Below are 20565 nucleotides of genomic sequence, written 5' to 3'. Positions count from 1 at the left end.
ACAATAATAATCTATCAATTTTTGTAGAGGTTGCTCAATTGTGGGAATCACTCAGTCAGACAGGTATATTTAGTTGCATTCATTTGGAAGAACCCTTTATGAAATAGAGATATGTGTATAATTTCTTCCTTGTATTTATCTTTACGAAGAACAGAAATTGTTTTTCAAATTGTTTTTTGGTAAGGTACATGTGTGTGTAAACATAATATTACTTTTTTTGTTCACATAGGGTATCATTTTTGTCTATTGGAAAAAAGAGTTTTTTTTCTATCACGTTTTGAAAAATGTTTTAGTTTCAATTTCTCTTTATTTAGATTCACGGTGATGCACTGTAGTATTTAGTGAATGGATATTTGGAATACAGTTAACAATAACCCATTGTATTATACCGAAATATTTTTTGAGACTGAACCCTCATGCTTAACTTTTAGCAAATGTATTTTACAAATATTTCCTGTATTTTACGTATCACACTAAGAAAATGATGAAAGAAAGCTGTAAATAGTATACTTTCTATGTCCATTCACGCACTTGCACTTTAAAAGGAGGTGCATCCCACGACACTGTTGTCATGTGATCAAGGCAGGAATCTGCCGAAACGCGTCGTGGCTGATGTGGTTGCACTTTAAAATTAAATAAAAAAAGAAGAAGCACTGAATCGGGTCTACCTCGTCTTTGCTTGTTTGGCTGTTGGTTTCGTTGAGACTGAGACGAGTTCTTGCAGCATATATATATATATATATATATATATATATATATATATATATATATATAATTCCAAAATGCCCATGCTTTAAGAGGCGCACTCCTCCAGCCGGTGAGCAACAACCCTTTTTATTTCACAAAGCTGAATTACAACTCTGGCTATTTCCGTCCATCTGCCTTACGCGTTTCAGAGCAAACGTGCTCTTTCATCAGAGGCAGTTTTTAAAAGGCACCATCGTTTCTGGATTCTACAGTTCCTTGCACTGCAATGATTTATAGGCTTCAGGTGTGCCTTTTCCGGTTAATCCGATCACTTACATTTGCATGCATGCTGGGACTCGTGGTCTTTCAGTTCCTGCTCTTTGCCTTCGGTGGTTTTGTGCTTTTTTAAAACATGGCATGGACCAATTCTCTCCCTCCAGTGGGTCCCAGAGTTGTAGATCTGCCTTGAAATGAAGAGCCAGCTGCGCCTTCCATTCCCGAAATTTTCGGAAATAAGGGCCCCATACAGGTTTCTCTGGGGTGGTGTGATCTCCAGCGACCATGGACAAGCCGCTCGTAAATTATTCCAAAATGCCCATGCATTGCTCACCGGCTGGAGGAGTGTGCCTCTTAATGCACGGGCATTTTGGAATTATATATATATATATATATATATATATATATATATATATATATATATATATATATATCCACTCCAAATGCCTGCTAAGAACTTCAATTGTCCGGTCCATATTGATTTATTTGACAGTTACTCCGCCATGATGCGTTTCGGCCTGATCAGGACTTGATCACATGATATATATATATATATATTTTTTTTCAGCAAAACAAAACGCCGCACTCTGGAATTGTAATTAAGTTGGCTTTATTCAGCATATATTAAATAGTTCAGAATGAACGTAATGGGGGGTAAGTAATAGGGAATCCTTGTGGAATGGATGCTCTTGGGCATAGGTCAGCAACATATGGAAACTATATATGCACACTTTCAAATTAAAAATGGTATCAGTGAAAGTGAGATTTTATGTAATTTATTAGGAATGAGAGGGTCAGGGAAATAATGCAACAATCCTGAAACAACTAACCAATGTTCGAGATTGTTTCATTTTCCATAATAATAGACACTCGTATAATTTCAGTGATTGAGTACAGCATAGTATACAATTCAATATCAGTATATCATTCAGTTTCTATCATTTCAGTATCTTTCTTGTTCTGGCTTATATCTTACCTGCTATTCGCTTCATCCAGGAGGCCTCATCGATGCCCAGGTTGTTGTTAATGATCTTCAGGATGCTTCCCAGGACAATACTCAGATGCTCAGAGGTAACTTGTGTGCAGCATGGCTTTGAAGGGTCAGAGATATTCTCAGGGCCCCTCTCCCACCAGTAGGACAAGTAATTGCACAGCATAGGCAGCACCACCTCGATAACATGGGGCATTTCGGTGTAGCGGGCTCCCGACTCTGCCAGGCTGCTGATCTCCTTTATCAACCCATCCAAGTGAGGCATTTCTGTGCACATCTCCTCCACTGTATCTGGCATACCTAGTACTGTACACAGGATAGAAGACAAACAAGTACATTTAGATGTTAATTACTGCAAAGAAACCCTATGACGAGAAAGAAGGGAGCTATTTTATACCAAATTTTCAAAAGCCCATTGATTGCATGCATTTATATTGATGATGTAGCACAAGTTACTAACCTTCGGTAACGATATATCTGTAAGAAACAGTAGTTAGTGTTAGATTCCTCGCCATAGAATATCCCCAGGCATCAGGCTGGATCCTTGCGCGTCGGTAGGCGTCGTCGGCGTTGTGATCGCCGGGATGACGCCGTCGGAATACTTAGACGCCGCCCTCGGGCACTGACGTCAGTTCTGTACATAGCTTTCCGCGCCAGGAACGCAGAGCCATAATAGAAACCGACACTGGTGCCAAGAAACTAGGGCCCTGAAAGGGATGTCCTTAACCCTAGATATCGGTTCGCAGAAGGGGGAGGATGGGTGGGGCGGTAAGGAATCTAACACTAACTAGTGTTTCTTACAGATATATTGTTACCGACGGTAAGTAACTTGTGCATCGGAAAGAAACAGGTTAGTGTTAGATGCCTCACCTTAGAATAGATACCCCAGCAATACCAACCCCGGTGGTGGGTCTGCGAACCAAGATCACACCAGAAAGTCCTGGAGAATGGAACGGCCAAAAAAGCCATCTCTCCGGACTTGGCTGACCAGGCAGTAGTGCCTAGAAAACGTGTGCAGCGAGGCCCACGTAGTTGCTTGACAGATGTCCTGCAAGGGGACTCCCCAACCCAGGGCAGTAGTAGCCGCCGTGGCCCGAGTGGAATGGGTGCGCAGCCCCACAGGAGGTTCCTTTTTCACCAAGGAGTAGCAAACCTTGATGCACAAGACGACCCACCGAGAGATGGTCCGCTTGTGCACCGCCCGTCCCTTCTTAGTGCCCATGTAACCAACAAAGAGCTGGTCGTCCACCCGGAACTGGTGGGTGCGGTCTAGATAGAAGGAGAGCGCACGTTTTGGGTCCAGACGGTGGAGCCTCTCTTCCTCTTTCGAGTGATGCAGAGGCAGAAAGAAGGTGGGCAAGGTGATGGACTGCCCGATATAAAAGGCTGTAATGACCTTGGGCAGCAAAGAATGACGAGTCCACAAAACAACCTTGTCCGGATGGACAGAGAAGAAAGGAGGTTTAGGAGATAATGCCTGAAGCTCACTCACTCTCCTGGCAGAGGTGATGGCAACCAGGAATGCCATTTTAAGAATCAGAAAATGAAGAGAACAGTTATGAAGTGGCTAAAAGGGAGCGCACATCAGATAAGTCAGTACAAGGTTCAAGTCTCACTGAGGCATCACAAAGGGAACAGGAGGAAAGATGTGTGTGATGCCTTTCAAGAATCTATTTACAACAGGGGACTTGAAAAGAGAAGGCTGATCAGGAAGCCTTAAGAAGGCAGCAATGGCCGAGAGGTAGCCTTTGATCGTGCCCCGAGCAGAGCCCTGCTGGGTAAGAGAAATAAGGAAGAGGAGAAACTCTGAAAGGGGGGCAGAGAGTGGATCCACAGCCTTTGCTGTGCACCATGACACAAATTTGTTCCACCTGCAGGCGTCTACCGATTTTGTGGAGGGACGCCTGGCTGCCAGAATCACATCACAGACTTCAGGAAGCAAGTCAAATGGCCTCAACTAACGCGGCTCAATCTCCACGCATGTAGGTGGAGACTAGACAGGTTCGGGTGGAGGACCGTCTCCTGCTGCTGCGACAGAAGGTCCTCCTGAAGAGGCAGACGAATCGGGGGATCGACTGACGTGCTGAGTAGCTCGGGATACCAGTATCTTCGTGCCCAGTCCGGAGCCTTGGGCCCGGTCTCGCCTGATCTTCTTCAGCACTCTGAGCAGAAGTGGTAGAGGCGGAAAGGCGTACACCAGACCGCAGCTCCACTCGCGACTAAAAGCGTCTCCGAGCGAGTGCCGCCTTTGAAATTCCAACCCACAGACCTGAAGACATTGCGTGTTCTCTTCGGTGGCGAACAGATCTAACCAAGGCTCTCCCCACTGCTGAAAGAGACCTTGTGCCACGTCCGAGTTCAGACCCCATTTGTGATCCATCATGCACCGGCGGCTGAGTTCGTCCGCCCTGGCGTTCAGAGAACCTGCCAGGTATTGAATCACAAGGGCGACACCCTGGCGTTCCAGCCATGTCCAGAGGCGCAGAGCCTCCTGACAAAGGGTCGACGACCCCACCCCGCCCTGTTTGTTGCTGTACTACATGGCGGTGGTGTTGTCCGTAAACACCTGCCCTACACTTCCCTGAACAGAGGGAAGGAATGCCTTCAGTGCAAGTCGGATCGGCCGCAGCTCCAGAAGGTAGATATGGAGCCTGGACTCCGCCGGAGACCAGAGGCCTCTGATCTCCGCCTCTCCCATGTGCCTCCCCCCCCATTCCAGGAGGGACGCATCCGCCACAACTACGTGCTCTGGTTGGGGTAGGGCGAGGGATCTGCCGCTGACCCAATCGCGGTTCGTGAGACACCACTGCAACTGACTCGCAGTGCCCTCCGAGATCAGGACGTGGCCGGACAGATTTTCCTGATGCTGTGCCCACTGAAACTTCAGGTCCCACTGCAGAGCCTGCATCCGCCACCTGGCGTGATGCACCAGAAGGAGGCTATCAGTCCCAGGAGCCGCAGCGTCAACCTGACCGAAACTCGTGATAAAGGCTGAAAGATCGGAATCAGAGCCTGAATATCCTGAACCTGCTGTTCGGGGGAATAAACCCAAAACTGCGCCGAGTCCAGAACCGCTCCAATGAAAAGGAGCTTCTGAGAGGGGCACAGGTGTGACTTCGGCACGTTGATGGAGAACCCCAGCGAGTACAGGAGGTCGGCCGTAGTCTGGATGTGGGAGACGACAATTTGGGGCGAGCCCGCCTTCAACAACCAGTCGTTGAGGTAGGGGAATACTGAAACCCACGATCTGCGCTGTTGAGTTGCGACCACTGCCATCACTTTCGTGAACACCCGAGGGGCGCTGGTAAGGCCGAAGGGGAGCACAGTAAACTGAAAGTGCTCGTGGCCTACCGGGAACCGCAGGTAGTGCCGATGGGCCGGCAGGACGGAGATGTGGAAATATGCGTCCTGCAGGTCCAATGCTACCATCCAGTTTCCAGGGTCTAAGGCAGCTAGGACCTGAGCTAAAGTCAGCATCTTGAACATCTCTTTCCAGAGGTAGCCATTGACGCTCCGGAGGTCCAAGATAGGGCGCAGGCCTCCTTTGCCCTTCTTGGGTACCAGAAAGTAGTGGGAATAGCAGCCACGTCCTACTTCAGGCCCAGGAACGCGCTTGATGGCCCCCTTGGCCAAGAGGGCCATAACTTCCTCCTGCTGGAGGGGTCGCCTCGAAGGGGAGGGAGTAGCCCCTTCGGACGATTTGCAGCACCCACCTGTCTGATGTGATGGAGCGCCAGTGGGAAGGTGATGGCCGACCCTGCCCCCCACTGGCGTTAAATGGGCCTAAATGCTCTGACTAGGAAGGCTTTGAGGCAGATGCTGCGGAAGCGGATGTGGACTGGCCTTGCCGTTGTCCCCTGGCATCGCCAAGGCGGTTACCACGTCCGTGGCCACGTTGAGGCTGGTTCTGCGGCCTGTGGCTGGCAGGACGAGTGGGGGTGCCCCTTCCTTGGCCATGAAAGGGGCGAAAAGCAGAAGTTTGCTGGCACTGGCTGGCCAGACAGGCCCAAGGACTTGGCCTTAGCCCTGGAGTCCTTGAAACGCTCAAGCGCACCGTCTGCTTTGTCACCAAAGATGCGACTGCCATCAAAGGGCATGTCCATGAGCGTGGCCTGGAGGTCGCCCGAGAAATTGTCGGACCTCAGCCAGGCGTGGCGGCGAACCGCCACCATCGTGGAAATCGCCCTTCCCAGCGAGTTTGTGGTATCCAGTCCACACCGGATGGAATTACGCGCCGCATCCCACCCCTCTGCAAGGGCTTGGGCGAGCCAGGCCCAGGCCTCCTCCGGGTACTAGGGCAGCACGTCCGCAACCGTGTCCCACAAGGCGTGGGTATAACGGCCCAAAAGGCAAGCAGTGTTGATAGACCGCAACCCCAAACTCAACGAGGAGAACAGTTTCTTGCCAAACTGATCAAACCTTTTGGATTCCCGATCCGGGGGAGCGGTCGGGAATGCGGTCTGGGACGTAGATGTCTGTATCACCAGGCTCTCGGGGTGGGGTGTAGGGACAGAAAGCTAGGGTCGCCTGGAGTCGGTGGTGGCGTCGGGCCATGTTCCGATCCACAGGGGGCACTGTGGAGGGCTTGGACCAGGTGCCCATCAGAACGTCCGTGATGGCTTCATTGAACTGCAGCAGAGGCTCCGAGGAGCTTACTGGCGGCTGAAGCACCTCAGTGAGGAGGTTAGTCCTCACGGCCGCAGTTGGGATCTCAAGAGCCAAGGCCTTGGCCGCCCTGTGCAACACCACACCATATGTAGCACCCTCCTCCGTAGCCATGGAGTGGAGTGGTGTGGCTCACTGGTTAGAGGCGGCAGACCCGGAAGCAGAAAACGGCCCGGGACCAGGGTTCAATTCCCGACGCGACAGGGTCGTGGACCAGGGTCAACGGACTTGATAATTCCCGCCTCGCTGCCTACTCTAACCAGGGATCACACTCGGCAACTCTGGGCATTAAGCTTGCCTCATCTCTACAACGGCCCCCCACAGATGCCGGGGATGCCTGGTTTCACCTTGGAGATACCCAGAAGGGACCATCTCACAGGGAAAGCCAGGACGGGTTCCCCAGCGGTCTTCAGCGCCAGGACACCCCGAGATGGGGTAACAGTGCGCTTTACAAGTATCATCATTACATTACATGGAGGGAGGAGAGATTAATCCAGTGTCCGGCGAAGTGTCCAAACCACTGGCCTCCCCTAGCGCATCTGCCCAGTCCTGGCTCAACTTGCAGTGCTGTGCCAGAGGGTCCTCAGACCCCTCCCAGTCCTCCCCTTCATCTGTGTCCTGGTACACAGGCTGAAACGACGGAGCCGGGTCGTAGGTGAAGGCCTCACTCATCGACGCCGGAGACGGCACTGAGAGGCGCCATTCCAACGCCGGACCCGGAACGGGGCTAAAACTGGGGCTGGCGTCGTCTGAGGACGGCCCCGGGAGCTACACCAGTGGGGTAGGCGCCAGCGGAGGAGTCGTAAGGTCAACTGGGGTCGACCGGGATCCAGGCGCGGATCCCACAGAGGCCGACAGCGTTGGGACCGAAGTCGACGATGGTGCCGGGGCCAAAGCACCCGACGGCGCCAGGGCCGGAGCGACCGGCCCGCCGAGGCCCCCAGTCTGTTTTGCGGGGCCCGAAGGCACACAGGCAGGACTCAACGGAGGGAAGTAAGTCCTCATAGCAATGAGGAAGTCACGAATCTACTCCTGCGTCGCTCGCAGGCCAGGGACCGCAGGGTATGGGCCTGGAGGCGGCGCCTGCGGCTCCGACGGAGCGGCGCGGGTGGTGCCGTCAAACCCTCAGCCATGTTGCGCGAGCGGCAAGGGGAGTCTGAAGAGCGATGTCGCCTCTTCGACTTTTTCTTTGAGTGCCTCGACTTACCGGAGGACTTGGAGCCCGACGAGTGATGACGATGACTCACCGACCGATGACTGCGGCTCCGCGACCGGTCCCTCGACTTCCTCCTCGACCGGGACCTTGAGCGACGCAGAGCCGACTGCCGGATCTCGAGTAGCTTGCGGGACCGCTCCCGCCTAGCTTTCGAGGTCAAGGCCCGGCAGTCGGGGCACGACTTGTCAATGGTGGGGGTCGGTCATCGACATCAGGCGCTGACAGGCGTCGCATGGCTTGAAGCCAGGCATCCCTACGGCACCAGGAGTCAAAGTCGACTCGAAAAAGAGGTCCGAAATAGACCAAAAAGTTAGTCAGAAAGTGACAAAGAGTACTGCTCTTCCCGGATCTGCGCTGGCTGATGCGTAAAAGAGAAGAAATTACGTCAGCGCGCAAGGGCGGCGTCTAAGTACTCCGACGACATCATCCCGGCGATCGCGACGCCGACGACAGACGGGGAGCTGCAGACGACGCCTACCGACGTGCAAGGGTACTACTGATGAAAACTTTCCGGATCCAGCCTGATGCCTGGGGATAGTTCTAGATTCCTCACCTTAGAATAACCTGTTTCTTTCAGATTAAAAGTGTTTCGGTGTTGTTCTGTTGTTTACACGTAAGAATATGTCATGATCAATATAGTAGGAACTGCTACAATCAAATTCATGTTGTCAGGAGGATTAGTCAAAGCTTGTCAGATTGTATTAACTTCCTGCCTGAATTGCAAGTTATAAGTTTGGGATCTTAACTATTGGTTAACTATTGCAGACTTCTGGGTCTTTGACTTACAGGAGTCTATCTCCGAGATGGGACCTTTTTTGTGTGCCGAAGTCAATTCAGTTAATAGTCATGGAAAGGAGATCATTTAGGAGAATATTCTGGGAACAGTTCACAAACATATTGAGTCTCGGCTCCTACTAGTTGTTTGGATGTGGGAAAAGGCTTTATTGTTAATCAATGTACTACTAGGAGTCAACAAAATGTGCTTTAGGATCAAAGGGATCAGAGCAGGACATGTGTTGCACTGAGGAGAGTGGAAGGTCTGAAAGCAATTGTATGGTCATGAGGGGTCAGAAGTAGGTGTGGTTTAGTGAAGAGACAGTACTTGGAAGGCTATATGGTTTAGAAAGTAAGTGTGGTATAGGAAAGAGGAGGCCTGGTTTCCTCAGAAAATATGTTCAGGTCAAGAGGTGTGGTCAAGTGAAAATATGTGGGAAAGCCAGATGTTATCTTCTGTATTCAGGAAAATACAAGTCCCAGTGAGAGTAGGTGTGGCCTGAGGAGATGTTGGAGTGTAATAGGGATGTCGTCTTATCATAGAGAGATTTAGAATAGTCACAATGATTGCAGTACAGTGAAATGTGACTTTTAAAATGTTGCACAATGGAAAGGCTTACCAGTGGAGTCAGGCAGATGAATATTTAGCAAAGAGATGTGTTGTCTGGACAGTACTGTTTTGTATTATGTACTGTGCTGTGTTTATGGTTTTAATTGACCAATAAACAATATATATTATCAGTAATAAGCTCTTTCTAGACCTTTGACTGACTTTGCTATAGACGTACCAGCTGCCATGAAACACAACCCTTCCAGAGGCATGGGTCTTGCAGAAGCTCAGGCTTACCTGAGGCCCTGGCCTTGTAGAGGCATGAGCGATTGTGTTGCTTAGGGCTTCCAAAGGCAAGGGCCCTTGCACAAATCTCCTAATTTACCAACATGCTAATGCACATCTTTATTTAAGCATGGTTCATGAATGATGAATCCATGCATAAGCAAGAGAATCATCTTGAATGTGGAAGTGAAACAGTCAAACCAGAAAACCTTCTTAAAATAGCGCATATCCGTCTTCCAAAAACCTTGCACTAGGAAAGGGAAGCTATACTAACCTGGAGCTGCCAAAATTCAGTTAGATTACATCTGAGTTTCTTTCTATCTCCAGAACACATGATTTTATTGTAGCATTTGCAGCAACTCTGTGCGCCCAACGTCTAAAAGGTTTGACAAAGGTGTAGAGAAGAGTCTGCCTCAGTGCCTCTTAGGTATCACATCTGAAGAAAGGTTACTTCCCACCAGTTTCAAGCAGGTACACATAGAGCATGTAGGAAATTAAAACCAATGTAGCTGCTGTTCAGTGTCACAAAATGGAGGACTCAGCCTTGCGATCTCATCAGGTGTGTTTTTTCAGTATGACCACCATCACAAATGACGCACGTCATAGACACTATTAGCATTCTTTAGGCAGCGGTGGTTGTCAACCTTACCCATTAGAAATATTAAGAGTGAAAAGTTAAGAAATAGGAGGGGGCTAATAGTTCAGGTTTTGTCCCCTACCCACTTACTACATCAAATTGCGTTCAGTTTGTCACCTACTGCTGCTGGCTCCTCCCTCCGGATGAGCGTGGGAGTCTTTGTGAAGCCGGTTTAAATGCGCATGTCAGCCTCTATCTGATTGGTTGGCTGTTCAGCCCCAAATAGTATTCAGCTGTATTGCCCCGGTTACTTACCGGTAATCTTCATTACTCCGAGTATAGTCTTCCTCGCCACATGACTAACATAGTGAGCTTCAGCTCCACGACAGAACCCTCCAAAGTAAAAAAAGCCTCCCATCCCCTCCCAACATGGCCGACCAGTCACCCCTGACCTCTATAAGAGGCGGGCCGGCCCAACCAACAGTCTGAACCACCAAGCAAAAAATGAAGCCGACAGCCAGACAGGGAGGGGGGGAGGGAACTCATGTGGCGAGGAAGACTATACTCGGAGTAATGAAGATTACCGGTAAGTAACCGGGGCATTACCTCCTCGTTAGTCTTCCTCGCCACATGACTAACATAGTGAGCAAATACCCAAGCCAAAAGGCTTCATTGACCACAAGAAAAACAACACCACACGGTGAAGTAGAAAACCAACACAAGGTTTATTTAGTACAAATGAAAAGAAAACAGGAATAACATGAGACCTGATTCAAGACAGAAACAAAAGGCCATCAAGGAGCCACAGCTCCAGCACTCAGAACGGCCCCAGCGAAGTCCCCAGGAACAGAACCACCCAAGACAACCCGATAATGTTCCATGAACATGTGGGGGGACGACCATGTCGCCGCCCGACAAATCTCCTCAGTGGAGACACCCTTGAAAGAGGCCCAGGACACAGACACACTCCTAGTGGAACGACCCTGGACCCCCACCGGAACAACCGAACCCAGCGAAGCATAGGCAAGGAGGATAGCCTGCTTAAGCCAGCGACTCAAGGTGGAAAGAGAGGGCTTGTGGCCAGAGTGAACGGGACCAAACGTAACGAACAGGCTATCACACTGGGAAAGGGAAGACGTGCGCTCAAGGTAAATCAAAACAGCACGCCGAACATCCAGCAAGGACAGGGAAGGATCCGTGTCGGGAGGGAAAGAAGGCAATGACACCTCCCGAGACCGGTTCACCAAGGAAGGAACCTTGGGAAGAAAACGGGGGTCATGACGGAGAACCAGTCTGTCAGGCAAAACCCGCAAGAAGGGAGGAGAGCGAAGGAACGAACCCAGCTCGCCCATCCGACCCGCAGACACAATGGCCACCAGGAAAACCACTTTAAAAGTGAGAAACCTCAGAGCCACCGAGGCCAGGGGCTCAAAAGGGGGACCCTGAAGGGCCCGCAGAACCAGGGGGAGATCCCAAGGGGGAGACAGGCAGAGCGTCCGAGGGCGACGGAGAAAACAAGACCGGAGCAAACGAGCCACCAGGGAATCCAGCCCGTCAAAATCCGGACTGCGGAAGGCCCGCAAGGCCGCCCACTGGGCCCTCAGGGACGAAGGCGCCAAACCCAAGGAAAACCCCTCAGCAAGAAAATCCAAGACCCGTAAGGGATCCACGGAGGCGGGCTCAACACCCTGCAGACCGCACCAACGTGAGAAGGAAGACCAGTGCCGGGCATATGAGGACAAGGTGGAAGACCTGCGAGAGCCCTGCAGCAAATCCACCACCCCTGAAGAGCAACCACGGGAAAGCAACGTCACCCGCTCAAGAGCCAGGCCTGCAGATGGAGCCGGCGCAACACAGACCCCGGGAGCGGGGGGCCCCTCAAAGGAAAAGGAAGATCCGGGATCGGCCAGCAGGCCTGAACCGCCAGGTCGCAAAGGAGAGGGTACCAGGGGCGGCGAACCCAGCCGGGAACCACCAGAAGCACCCTGGCTCTGTCCAAGCGAATTTTGCAGAGGACCCGAGGGATCAGGGGGATGGGGGGAAAAGCGTACAGGAGACCGGAGGGCCAAGGGAACGACAGGGCATCCACACGCCATACCCCCGGAACCGGAAGGAGAGAGCAGAACCTGGGCAGGAGGGACGACTCCTCGTCCGCGAACAGATCCACCAGAGGCAGACCGAAGCGAGACACCAGGCGGCGAAACACCACCGGAGACAGTGAGAGAGAGGACAAAGACGGGAAGATCCGACTCAGCCGATCCGCCTCCACATTGTCGGTCCCCGGGAGATAGACAGCCCGAATGGACAGGACCGACGACTCCGCCCAAGACAACAACTCCTGAGTCAGCAACCAAAGGGAGCGAACCCTGCAACCCCCCTGATGGTTGACATAGCTCCTCACAACCTGGTTGTCCGTCCTGATCAAGACATGGTGACCCCGGAGAGAGGGAGCAAAATGAAGGCAGGCCAGGAGGACCGCCTTCAACTCCCGATAGTTCGAGGAGCAGCGTGACTGGAGGAGATCCCAACGACCCTGGACCGACCCTGAGCCCAAGGTCGCCCCCCAGCCGAGGAGACTGGCATCGGTTGTGACCACCCGGGAAGGGGAAATCAAGAAGGGAAGACCCTCGGAGAGGTGAGACCCCACCAACCACCAACCCAACTCCGAACGAAGCTGAGGGGAGACCGGGACCAGGAACTCGTAGTCCTCCGAGCGGGGATCCCAGAAGGAAAGCAGATGGTTGACCAAGGGATAAAGGTGGAGGCGAGCCCAGGGGAGAACATTGATGGTCGCCGACATCAGGCCCTGAACCCTTAGCCAGAGGCGAACAGGAGCGGAACCCCGAGCCAGAAGGGACCCCAGATCCCGCCACAAAGTGTCCCGGCGACCCAGAGGCAAGAACACCTTCCCCAGCACCATGTCCAGCCGACCCCCAATGAAGGCCAAGTCCTGAGTGGGCAACAGATGGGACTTCCGTTCGTTGATCAGGAAGCCGTGGGAGGAGAGAACCTCGCAGACCCGTCCGACGTGCAGAATCCCCTTGGAAAAAGAAGAGGCAGAGATTAACCAATCGTCCAGGTAGGGAAAAACCCTGATCCCCTCCCGGTGAAGAATACCCACCAGGGGAGCCAGGATTTTAGTAAACACCCTCGGGGCAGAAGACAAGCCAAACGGAAGTACCTGGAACTGATAATGGAAACCCCCAACGCAGAACCGGAGGAAGGACTGTGAAGCCGGATGGACTGGAACATGGAGGTAGGCATCGAGGAGATCCAGAGAAGCCACCACCTCGCCTTGAACCAGAAGAGGCAGAATTTCCTGCAGAGAGATCATCTTGAACTTAGTATGCGGAACATAAGAATTCAACCACTTCAAATCCAAAACTGGTCGAAAATCCCCAGAAACCTTCCTTACCAGAAAAAGGATGGAGTAGACGCCCGAACCCCTCTGAGAGGGCGGGACCGGGCGGATGGCCCGTTTGGCAAGCAAGTCCTGAACTCCGGCCAGCAAGGCCTGTCTCTTGACCAGGGAGGAAGGCAGGGGCGTAGTGAGGAAAAAGTCCGGAGGAGGGGACGAGAAGGCGATGGAAAACCCCTCCCTCACAATCTGAAGAGCCCAAAGATCCGTGACAGACTCCTCCCAGGCTGGGATGAAGTGGCGGAGACGGCCCCCCACAGGGAACACCCCGGAGGGAGACGGCCGAAAGTCAGGATTTAGGGGTGGAAGAGGAAGCGGCAGCTGCAGGCTGAGACCGGGATTTGGTGAAGAAAGGGGCGCCCCGGCCGCGACCCTTCCCACGAAAGGGCGTGCTGCCCTTACCCCTGGAAGAAGTGGAGAAAATCCGGCCGCGCCCAGGAAAGCGGGCCCCAGATGACTTCATGGGAGCCAACAACTTGCGGTCCTCAGCAGACTTTTTAAACATCACCTCCAGAGGAGGACCAAACAACTTAGCCCCAGAAAACGGAATCTTCATGAGCAAAGCCTTCTGGGCAGCCTCAGACTTCCAATGACGCAGCCAGATCTGACGCCGAGCCTGAATCGCAGCACCCCCAGCGGCAGCCGCCGCACCCAAAGTGTCAAAGGAGATGTCCGATAGCAGGCGCGTCTGCTGTTCCATCAAGGCAAGAGTGGGGACAACATCAGCCCCCTGATCCAGGAGCTCACCCAGGGACTGGAAGTCCTTCAACAAAGACTGCACCGTGCAAGATAAATAGGCGGAGGCCCTGATGGAGAAATTAGCTGCAGCATAGGAACGTTTAGCAGCAGCCTCCACGCGCTTGTCCACAGGGTCAGAAGGGGAGGCGTCCTCCGAAATGATCGAACCCTGGGAAGACAGGCCCACCACCAGAGAGTCCACCTTCACCGACTGAGGGAAATCCTTCGAGAATACATCAACAGCGTAACGCTTCGACAGATACCGCGGAAAAGACTGCTTATCCACGTCCAACCACTCCCCCTCAATGACCTTCTTGATGGACGCATGCAGAGGAAGGGAGTCCGGAGCCTTGCGTTGATACTGCACAAAGAAATCCTCGGAAACATCCTCCGCCGCAGGAGGAGGAAAAGCCAAGTTATCCCTGACGTGGGAAAGAACATCACGAAGTTCCTGGCCCTGAATATAACGGCCATGGAGATCCTCCTCCTCCCCCTCCGCATCAGACGCAGGAGCGGGGTCCCTGCGAGGACGCTTCGGAGAGGAAGGGCCCTGGGCATCACGCTGTGCAAGTGCATCAGCCACCGCAGACTGGATCATCAACTGCAGGGACTGCGCAGTGAAAGGCAAAGCAGGCAAGGAGTCAGACCCAGACCCCGTAGCAACCGAATCCTGATCCATCACAGAAAGAACACCACACCACTCAGCCAGAATCAAGGTGAAAACACAGTGACACCCAGAACGCCGAAAGGTTAAAAAACCAGCTGGGGAACACAGCTGAAGGAAATCCCAGCACCCGGCGGGAAACCCCGCCCACCAGGGGAGGGACGTGCCAGGGACCAATCCCAGCGCGGCAAACAGCCGCGGGACGAAGAGTAGAAAAATCCCATCAAAGGCGGCAGCGGCCAGCGCCGTGAAACCAGCACCAGACAGGCAAAAAGGAACCCCGCAGCACCCAGATAACCGGGTAAGACAAGGCGGACACATCGTAAGCGCATTGTGAAGCGCTATGAATCATGTACGCCGAGGCATTCCCGCGGGCTCCAATTCAGGCACACGCTAGCTGTAAACACAGCGCGAGAGCCAGAGACCGCAAACAGATGCAAACGCGCCCGGCCATGCTGTACAAATGCGGCAGACCGGGACGCGCAGTGAATACAAACAGAGGCCGGACCCGGATCACACAAAAAGGAAACGGGGGCCGCCCCAGGCAAGGGGCATGTATGTGCCGGCCAAAGGAGCCCGTAAAAAAAGGGCGAGGGCCACAAATTAACGACCGGGTGAAGAAAGAGGCACGAAACCACAACCCCGGCCGCCCCCCCCCCCTGTAAACCCACGGCACGCTACAGCAGCACCCAGCCGGCCCCTACAGGACCGGGGGAAGGAAGAAGGGGGGGGATTTCAAGGTCCAGGAACCAGGGTCCGCTAAGGCAGGACCTCAAACCCAAAAACCACGGACCAGCTAGAGCAGGTCCAACTTACCTGAACAGCGCCTCTGGAGAGAATCGCGCAGAACAAAAAAAACAGACTGTTGGTTGGGCCGGCCCGCCTCTTATAGAGGTCAGGGGTGACTGGTCGGCCATGTTGGGAGGGGATGGGAGGCTTTTTTTACTTTGGAGGGTTCTGTCGTGGAGCTGAAGCTCACTATGTTAGTCATGTGGCGAGGAAGACTAACGAGGAGGTAATGAGTGGTACACAAATAAACCTCCATGTGTGCCCAATTATGTCTAGTACACAGCTGCTATCGATATTATGGTGGTACCCTCGCTTGATTCTATTCATGTGAATGCAATCAGAACGTACGTGAGGCATCTATCACCCCCCGCGTCATGCACGGCACTTCTGTTGCCATGGAGCTATCAGCTGTGACTCGCCATCAGCTGCCTTCGTTCGGGGTCAGTGCTGCTTACAGGGAAGGCGGCGCCCTGTCTATGCCAAAGCGTGTAAGAGGACAGACGCTTCCCGTAATTGGTGCGTGCTGGTTCCTCTGAAGTTGCACTTGATTTAAAGGGCCCATGCCTTTCACAATCTTCCATGTAATGGTGAACAACTACTTAAGAGGATTCTGGGAGGTGCAGTCCCTGAATCTACATCCATTACGTTCGACGGAGGATCATGCTCTGGATAGTCACTCAGACCGTGTCTTGGGTAGTATTATACTCATGGTAGTATAGCATGTCAACTCTATGGTTTATACGGTTTCTATATATTGTGATCTGACAGTTGGGGCAAGTATCACCCACAGGCCCACCATCACAGTTGGATCCATGGCATCTCGTCGTTGAGGCCCACTTCCTATGTTTTCAGATGGTACACCCATCTCTGTTCATGTCTGAAAATTGTTGTCTGGGACATTTGTTGCCACGATTTCAAGTACCACGCAAGAAAGCGCGATATCACTGTGATCAGCCTCCAGGCGATGGCGTGTCAGTTTGATGTTGTTATTTTTGCATTAAATGGTGCTACGGTGTTCATTTATCCTCACTCGAATTTTTCTGGTTGTCATGCTGAGAGCAAAGGGCACATGGGCATAGCGGTGTGCCATATTGATTTTTTATGTATTTCTATCTCACAGGTCAGTATTTAGTTAGAAGCTCCTCCCTGACTTCAGGGTGCAGGCCTGCTCTCCATCAAACCGGGTTTTTGAAGAGAGAGGCGAGGCCTATGATGAATTTTAACACCTGATGGTGTGAGGCCATCCCGTCACATTTTTGTGTATGTCAAAGAAAAGGCTGACGTAACTTGAGCATAGTGAATAATGTGCTAGATGAACAAGTTACTTACCTTCGGTAATGATATACCCGTAAGAAACATTAGTTAGTTAGATTCCTTACCTTAGAATATCCCCTGGCATCAGACTGGATCCAGGAAGTTTTCGTCAGCAGTTCCCCTGCGCGTCAGTAGGCGTCGTCTGCAGCTCCGCGTCATTCGTCCGGGTCGTGATCGCCGGGATGATGTCGTCAAAGTACTTAGATGCCGCCCTCGCGCGCTAACATCAGTTCTGTACATTGCTTTCCGCACCAGGAACGCAGAGCCATGCAAGAAACCAACACTGGTGCCATGAAACTAGGGCCCTCAAAGGGAGATACCTTAACCCTAGAGATATCGGTTCACAGAACGGGGAGGATTGGTGTGGCGGTAAAGAATCTAACTAACTAATGTTTCTTACAGATATATCAATACCGAAGGTAAGTAACTTGTGCATCTGAAAGAAACACGTTAGTTAGATTCCTTACCTTAGAATAGATACCCCAGCAATAACAACCCCTGTGGTGGGCCTGCGAACGAAGATCACACCAGGAAGTTCTGGAGAACGGAACGGCCAAAAAAAAACATCTCTCCAGCTTGACTGTCCAGGCAGTAGTGCTTGGCAAATATGTGCAGCGAGGCCCACGTAGCTGCCTGACAAATGTCCTGCAAAGGGACTCCCCGACCTAGAGCAGTAGAAGCCGCCGTGTCCCGAGTGGAATGGGCGCACAGCCCCACAGGAGGCTCCTTTTTAGCCAAGGAATAACAGACCTTGATGCACAAAACGACCCACCGAGAGATGGTCCGCTTGTGCACCGCCCTTCCCTTCTTAGCGCCCACGTAGCCAACAAAGAGTTGGTCGTCCACCCGTAACTGTTGTGTGCGGTTGAGGTAAAAGGAGAGTGCATGTTTTGGCTCCAGATGGTGGAGCTACTCTTCCTCTTTTGAGGGATGCAGAGGCGGAAAGAAGGTGAGCAAGGTAATGGACTGGCCGATGTGAAAGGCAGTAACAACCTTGGGCAGAAAAGAAGAAAGAGTCCTCAGAACAACCTTGTTCGGATGGACTGAGAGGAAAGGAGGTTTAGATGAAAGAGCCTGGAGTTCACTCACTCTTCTGGCAGAGGTGATGGAAACCAGGAAAGCAGTTTTGAGGGTCAGAAGACGAAGAGGGCAATTATGAAGTGGCTCAAAGGGAGCGCACATCAGATAAGTAAGAACCAGGTTCAAGTCCCACTGAGGAATCACGAAAGGAACAGGAGGGAACATGTTTGTGATGCCTTTCAAGAATCTATTTACAACAGGGGACTTGAAAAGAGAGGGCTGATCAGGAAGCCTCAAGAAGGCTGAAATGGCCGACAGATAGCACTTGATAGTGCTCAGACCAGAGCCCTGCTGGGCAAGAGAGAGAAGAAAGAGAAGAACCTCTGGAGCTCACTCACTCTCCTGGCAGAGGTGATGGCAACTAGGAATGCAGTTTTAAGAGTCAGAAGACGAAGAGGACAGTTATGAAGTGGCTCAAATGGAGTGCACATCAGATATGTTAGAACAAGATTCAAGTCCCACTGAGGTATCACAAAGGGAACAGGAGGAAACGTATGTGATGCCTTTCAAGAATCTATTTATAACAGGGGACTTCAAAAGTGAAGGCTATTCAGGGACCCTTAAGAAGGCTGAAAATGGCTGAGAGGTAGCCCTTGATAGTGCCGAGAGGAGAGCCCTGCTGGGCAAGAGAAAGAAAGAAGAAGAGAACCTCTGAAAGGGGTGCAGAGAGTGGATCCACAGCCTTTGCTGTGCACCATGCCACAAATTGCTTCCACCCGCAGGCGTATACCGTTTTTGTGGAGGGATGCCTGGCTGCCAGAACGACATCACAGACTTCAGGAGGCAAGTCAAATGGCCTCAACTGTCGCCGCTCATTTTCCACGCATGTAGGTAGAGACTGGGCAGGTTCGGGTGGAGGACTGTCCCCTGTTGGTGCGACAGAAGGTCCTCCTGAAGAGGCAGACGAATCAGGAGATTGACTGACATACTGAGTATCTCGGGATACGAGTATCTTCGTGCCCAGTCTGGAGCCACAAGGTTGACTTGGGCTCGGTCGTGCCTGATCTTCTTCAGCACTCTGGGCAGAAGTTTTATAGGCGGAAAGGCGTACAACAGATCGCAACTCCACTCGTAACGAAAAGCGTCGTAGAGCGAGTGCCGCCTTGGAAATTCCAATGTGCAGAACTGATGACATTGCTTGTACTCTTTGGTGGCGAATAGATCTAACCAAGGCTCTCCCCACTGCTGAAAGAGACCTTGCGCAACGTCCGAGTTCAGACGCCACTCTTGATCCATCATGCACCGGCGGCTGAGTTTGTCCGTCCTGGCGTTCAGGGAACCTGCCAGGTGTTGAACCACCAGGATGATGCCTTGGTGGTTCAGTACCACATGGCCGTGGTGTTGTCTGTGAACACCTGCACTACACTTCCCCGGACAGAGGGAAGGAATGCCTTCAGTGCAAGCCGGATCGCCCGCAGCTCCAGAAGGTTTATATGGAGCCGGGACTCCACCGGAGACCAGAGGCCTCTCATCTTTGCCTCTCCCATGTGGGCCCCCCATACCAGGAGGGACGCATCCGTCACCACTTGGTTGGGGAAGGGAGAGGGATCTGTCACTGACCCAATCACGGTCCGTGAGCCACCACTGCAGCTGATTCGCAGTGCCCTCTGAGATCAGGACGTGGTCGGATAGGTTGCCCTGATGCTGTACCCACTGGAACTTCAGGTCCCACTGCAGAACCCGTATCATCCACCTGGCATGAAGTACCAGCAGGATGCAGGAGGCCATCAGCTCCTGCAGCCACAGCGTCAGCCTGACCAAAACTCGGAATAAAGGCCGAAAGATCGGAATCAGAGCCCGAATATCCCAAACCCGCTGCTCAGGAGGATAAACCCAAAACTGTGCCGAGTCCAGAACCGCTCCTATGAAAAGGAGCTTCTGAGAGGGACTCAAGTGTGAATTCGGCACGTTGATGGAGAACCCCAGCGAGTGCAGGAGATCGGCCGTACTCTGGAGGTGGGAGACGACTGTCTGGGGCCAGCCCGCCTTCAACAACCAGTCGTCGAGGTAGGAGAAGACTGGAACCCCTAATCTGCGCAGATGAGCTGCTACCACCGCCATCACTTTTGTGAACACCCGAGGGGCGCTGGTGAGGCTAAAGGAGAGCACGGTAAACTGAAAGTGCTCATGGCCTACCATGAACCGCAGGTAGCGCCGGTGGGCCGGCAGGACGGGGATGTGGAAATATTCGTCCTGCAAGCCCAACGCAACCATCCAGTCTCCAGGGTCCAGGGCAGCCAGGACCTGAGCTAAAGTCAGCATCTTGAACTTCTCCTTCCGGAGGAAGCCGTTGATGCTCCGAAGGTCCAAGATAGGGCTCAGGCCCCCTTTGCCCTTTTTGGGAACCAGAAAGTAGTGGGAGTAGCAACCACATTCTACTTCTGGCCCAGGAACGTGCTCAATGGCCCCCTTGGCCAAGAGGGCCATAACGTCTGCCTGCATAAGTTGCAAGTGACCCCCACATGCTGTGGTTCTGCGGTGGCATGGCTGGAGGGGTGCTTTTGAAGGGGAGGGAGTAGCCCCTTCGGACGATTTGCAGCA

The 20565-nt window shown here is 52.5% G+C and overlaps 1 protein-coding gene across 5 annotated transcripts in view; it reads right to left on the bottom strand.

Annotated features, from left to right (window-relative positions):
• Positions 1–20565, bottom strand: part of RYR3 (ryanodine receptor 3) — a 1864151-nt gene that overhangs the window by 534786 nt on the left and 1308800 nt on the right. For all 5 annotated transcript variants that reach the window (XM_086937034.1, XM_086937032.1, XM_086937031.1 and 2 more), the window contains one exon: positions 1940–2260. In XM_086937034.1, coding sequence (XP_086793160.1) covers positions 1940–2260 — 321 coding nt within the window. The remainder of the gene's footprint in view (positions 1–1939; positions 2261–20565) is intronic.

This window comes from Lissotriton vulgaris, chromosome 9 (assembly GCF_964263255.1).
Source record: "Lissotriton vulgaris chromosome 9, aLisVul1.2, whole genome shotgun sequence".
Lineage (NCBI taxonomy): Eukaryota > Metazoa > Chordata > Amphibia > Caudata > Salamandridae > Lissotriton > Lissotriton vulgaris.
Note: the sequence above shows the minus strand (reverse complement) of the source record. Positions and strands in the feature narration are given on the sequence as shown.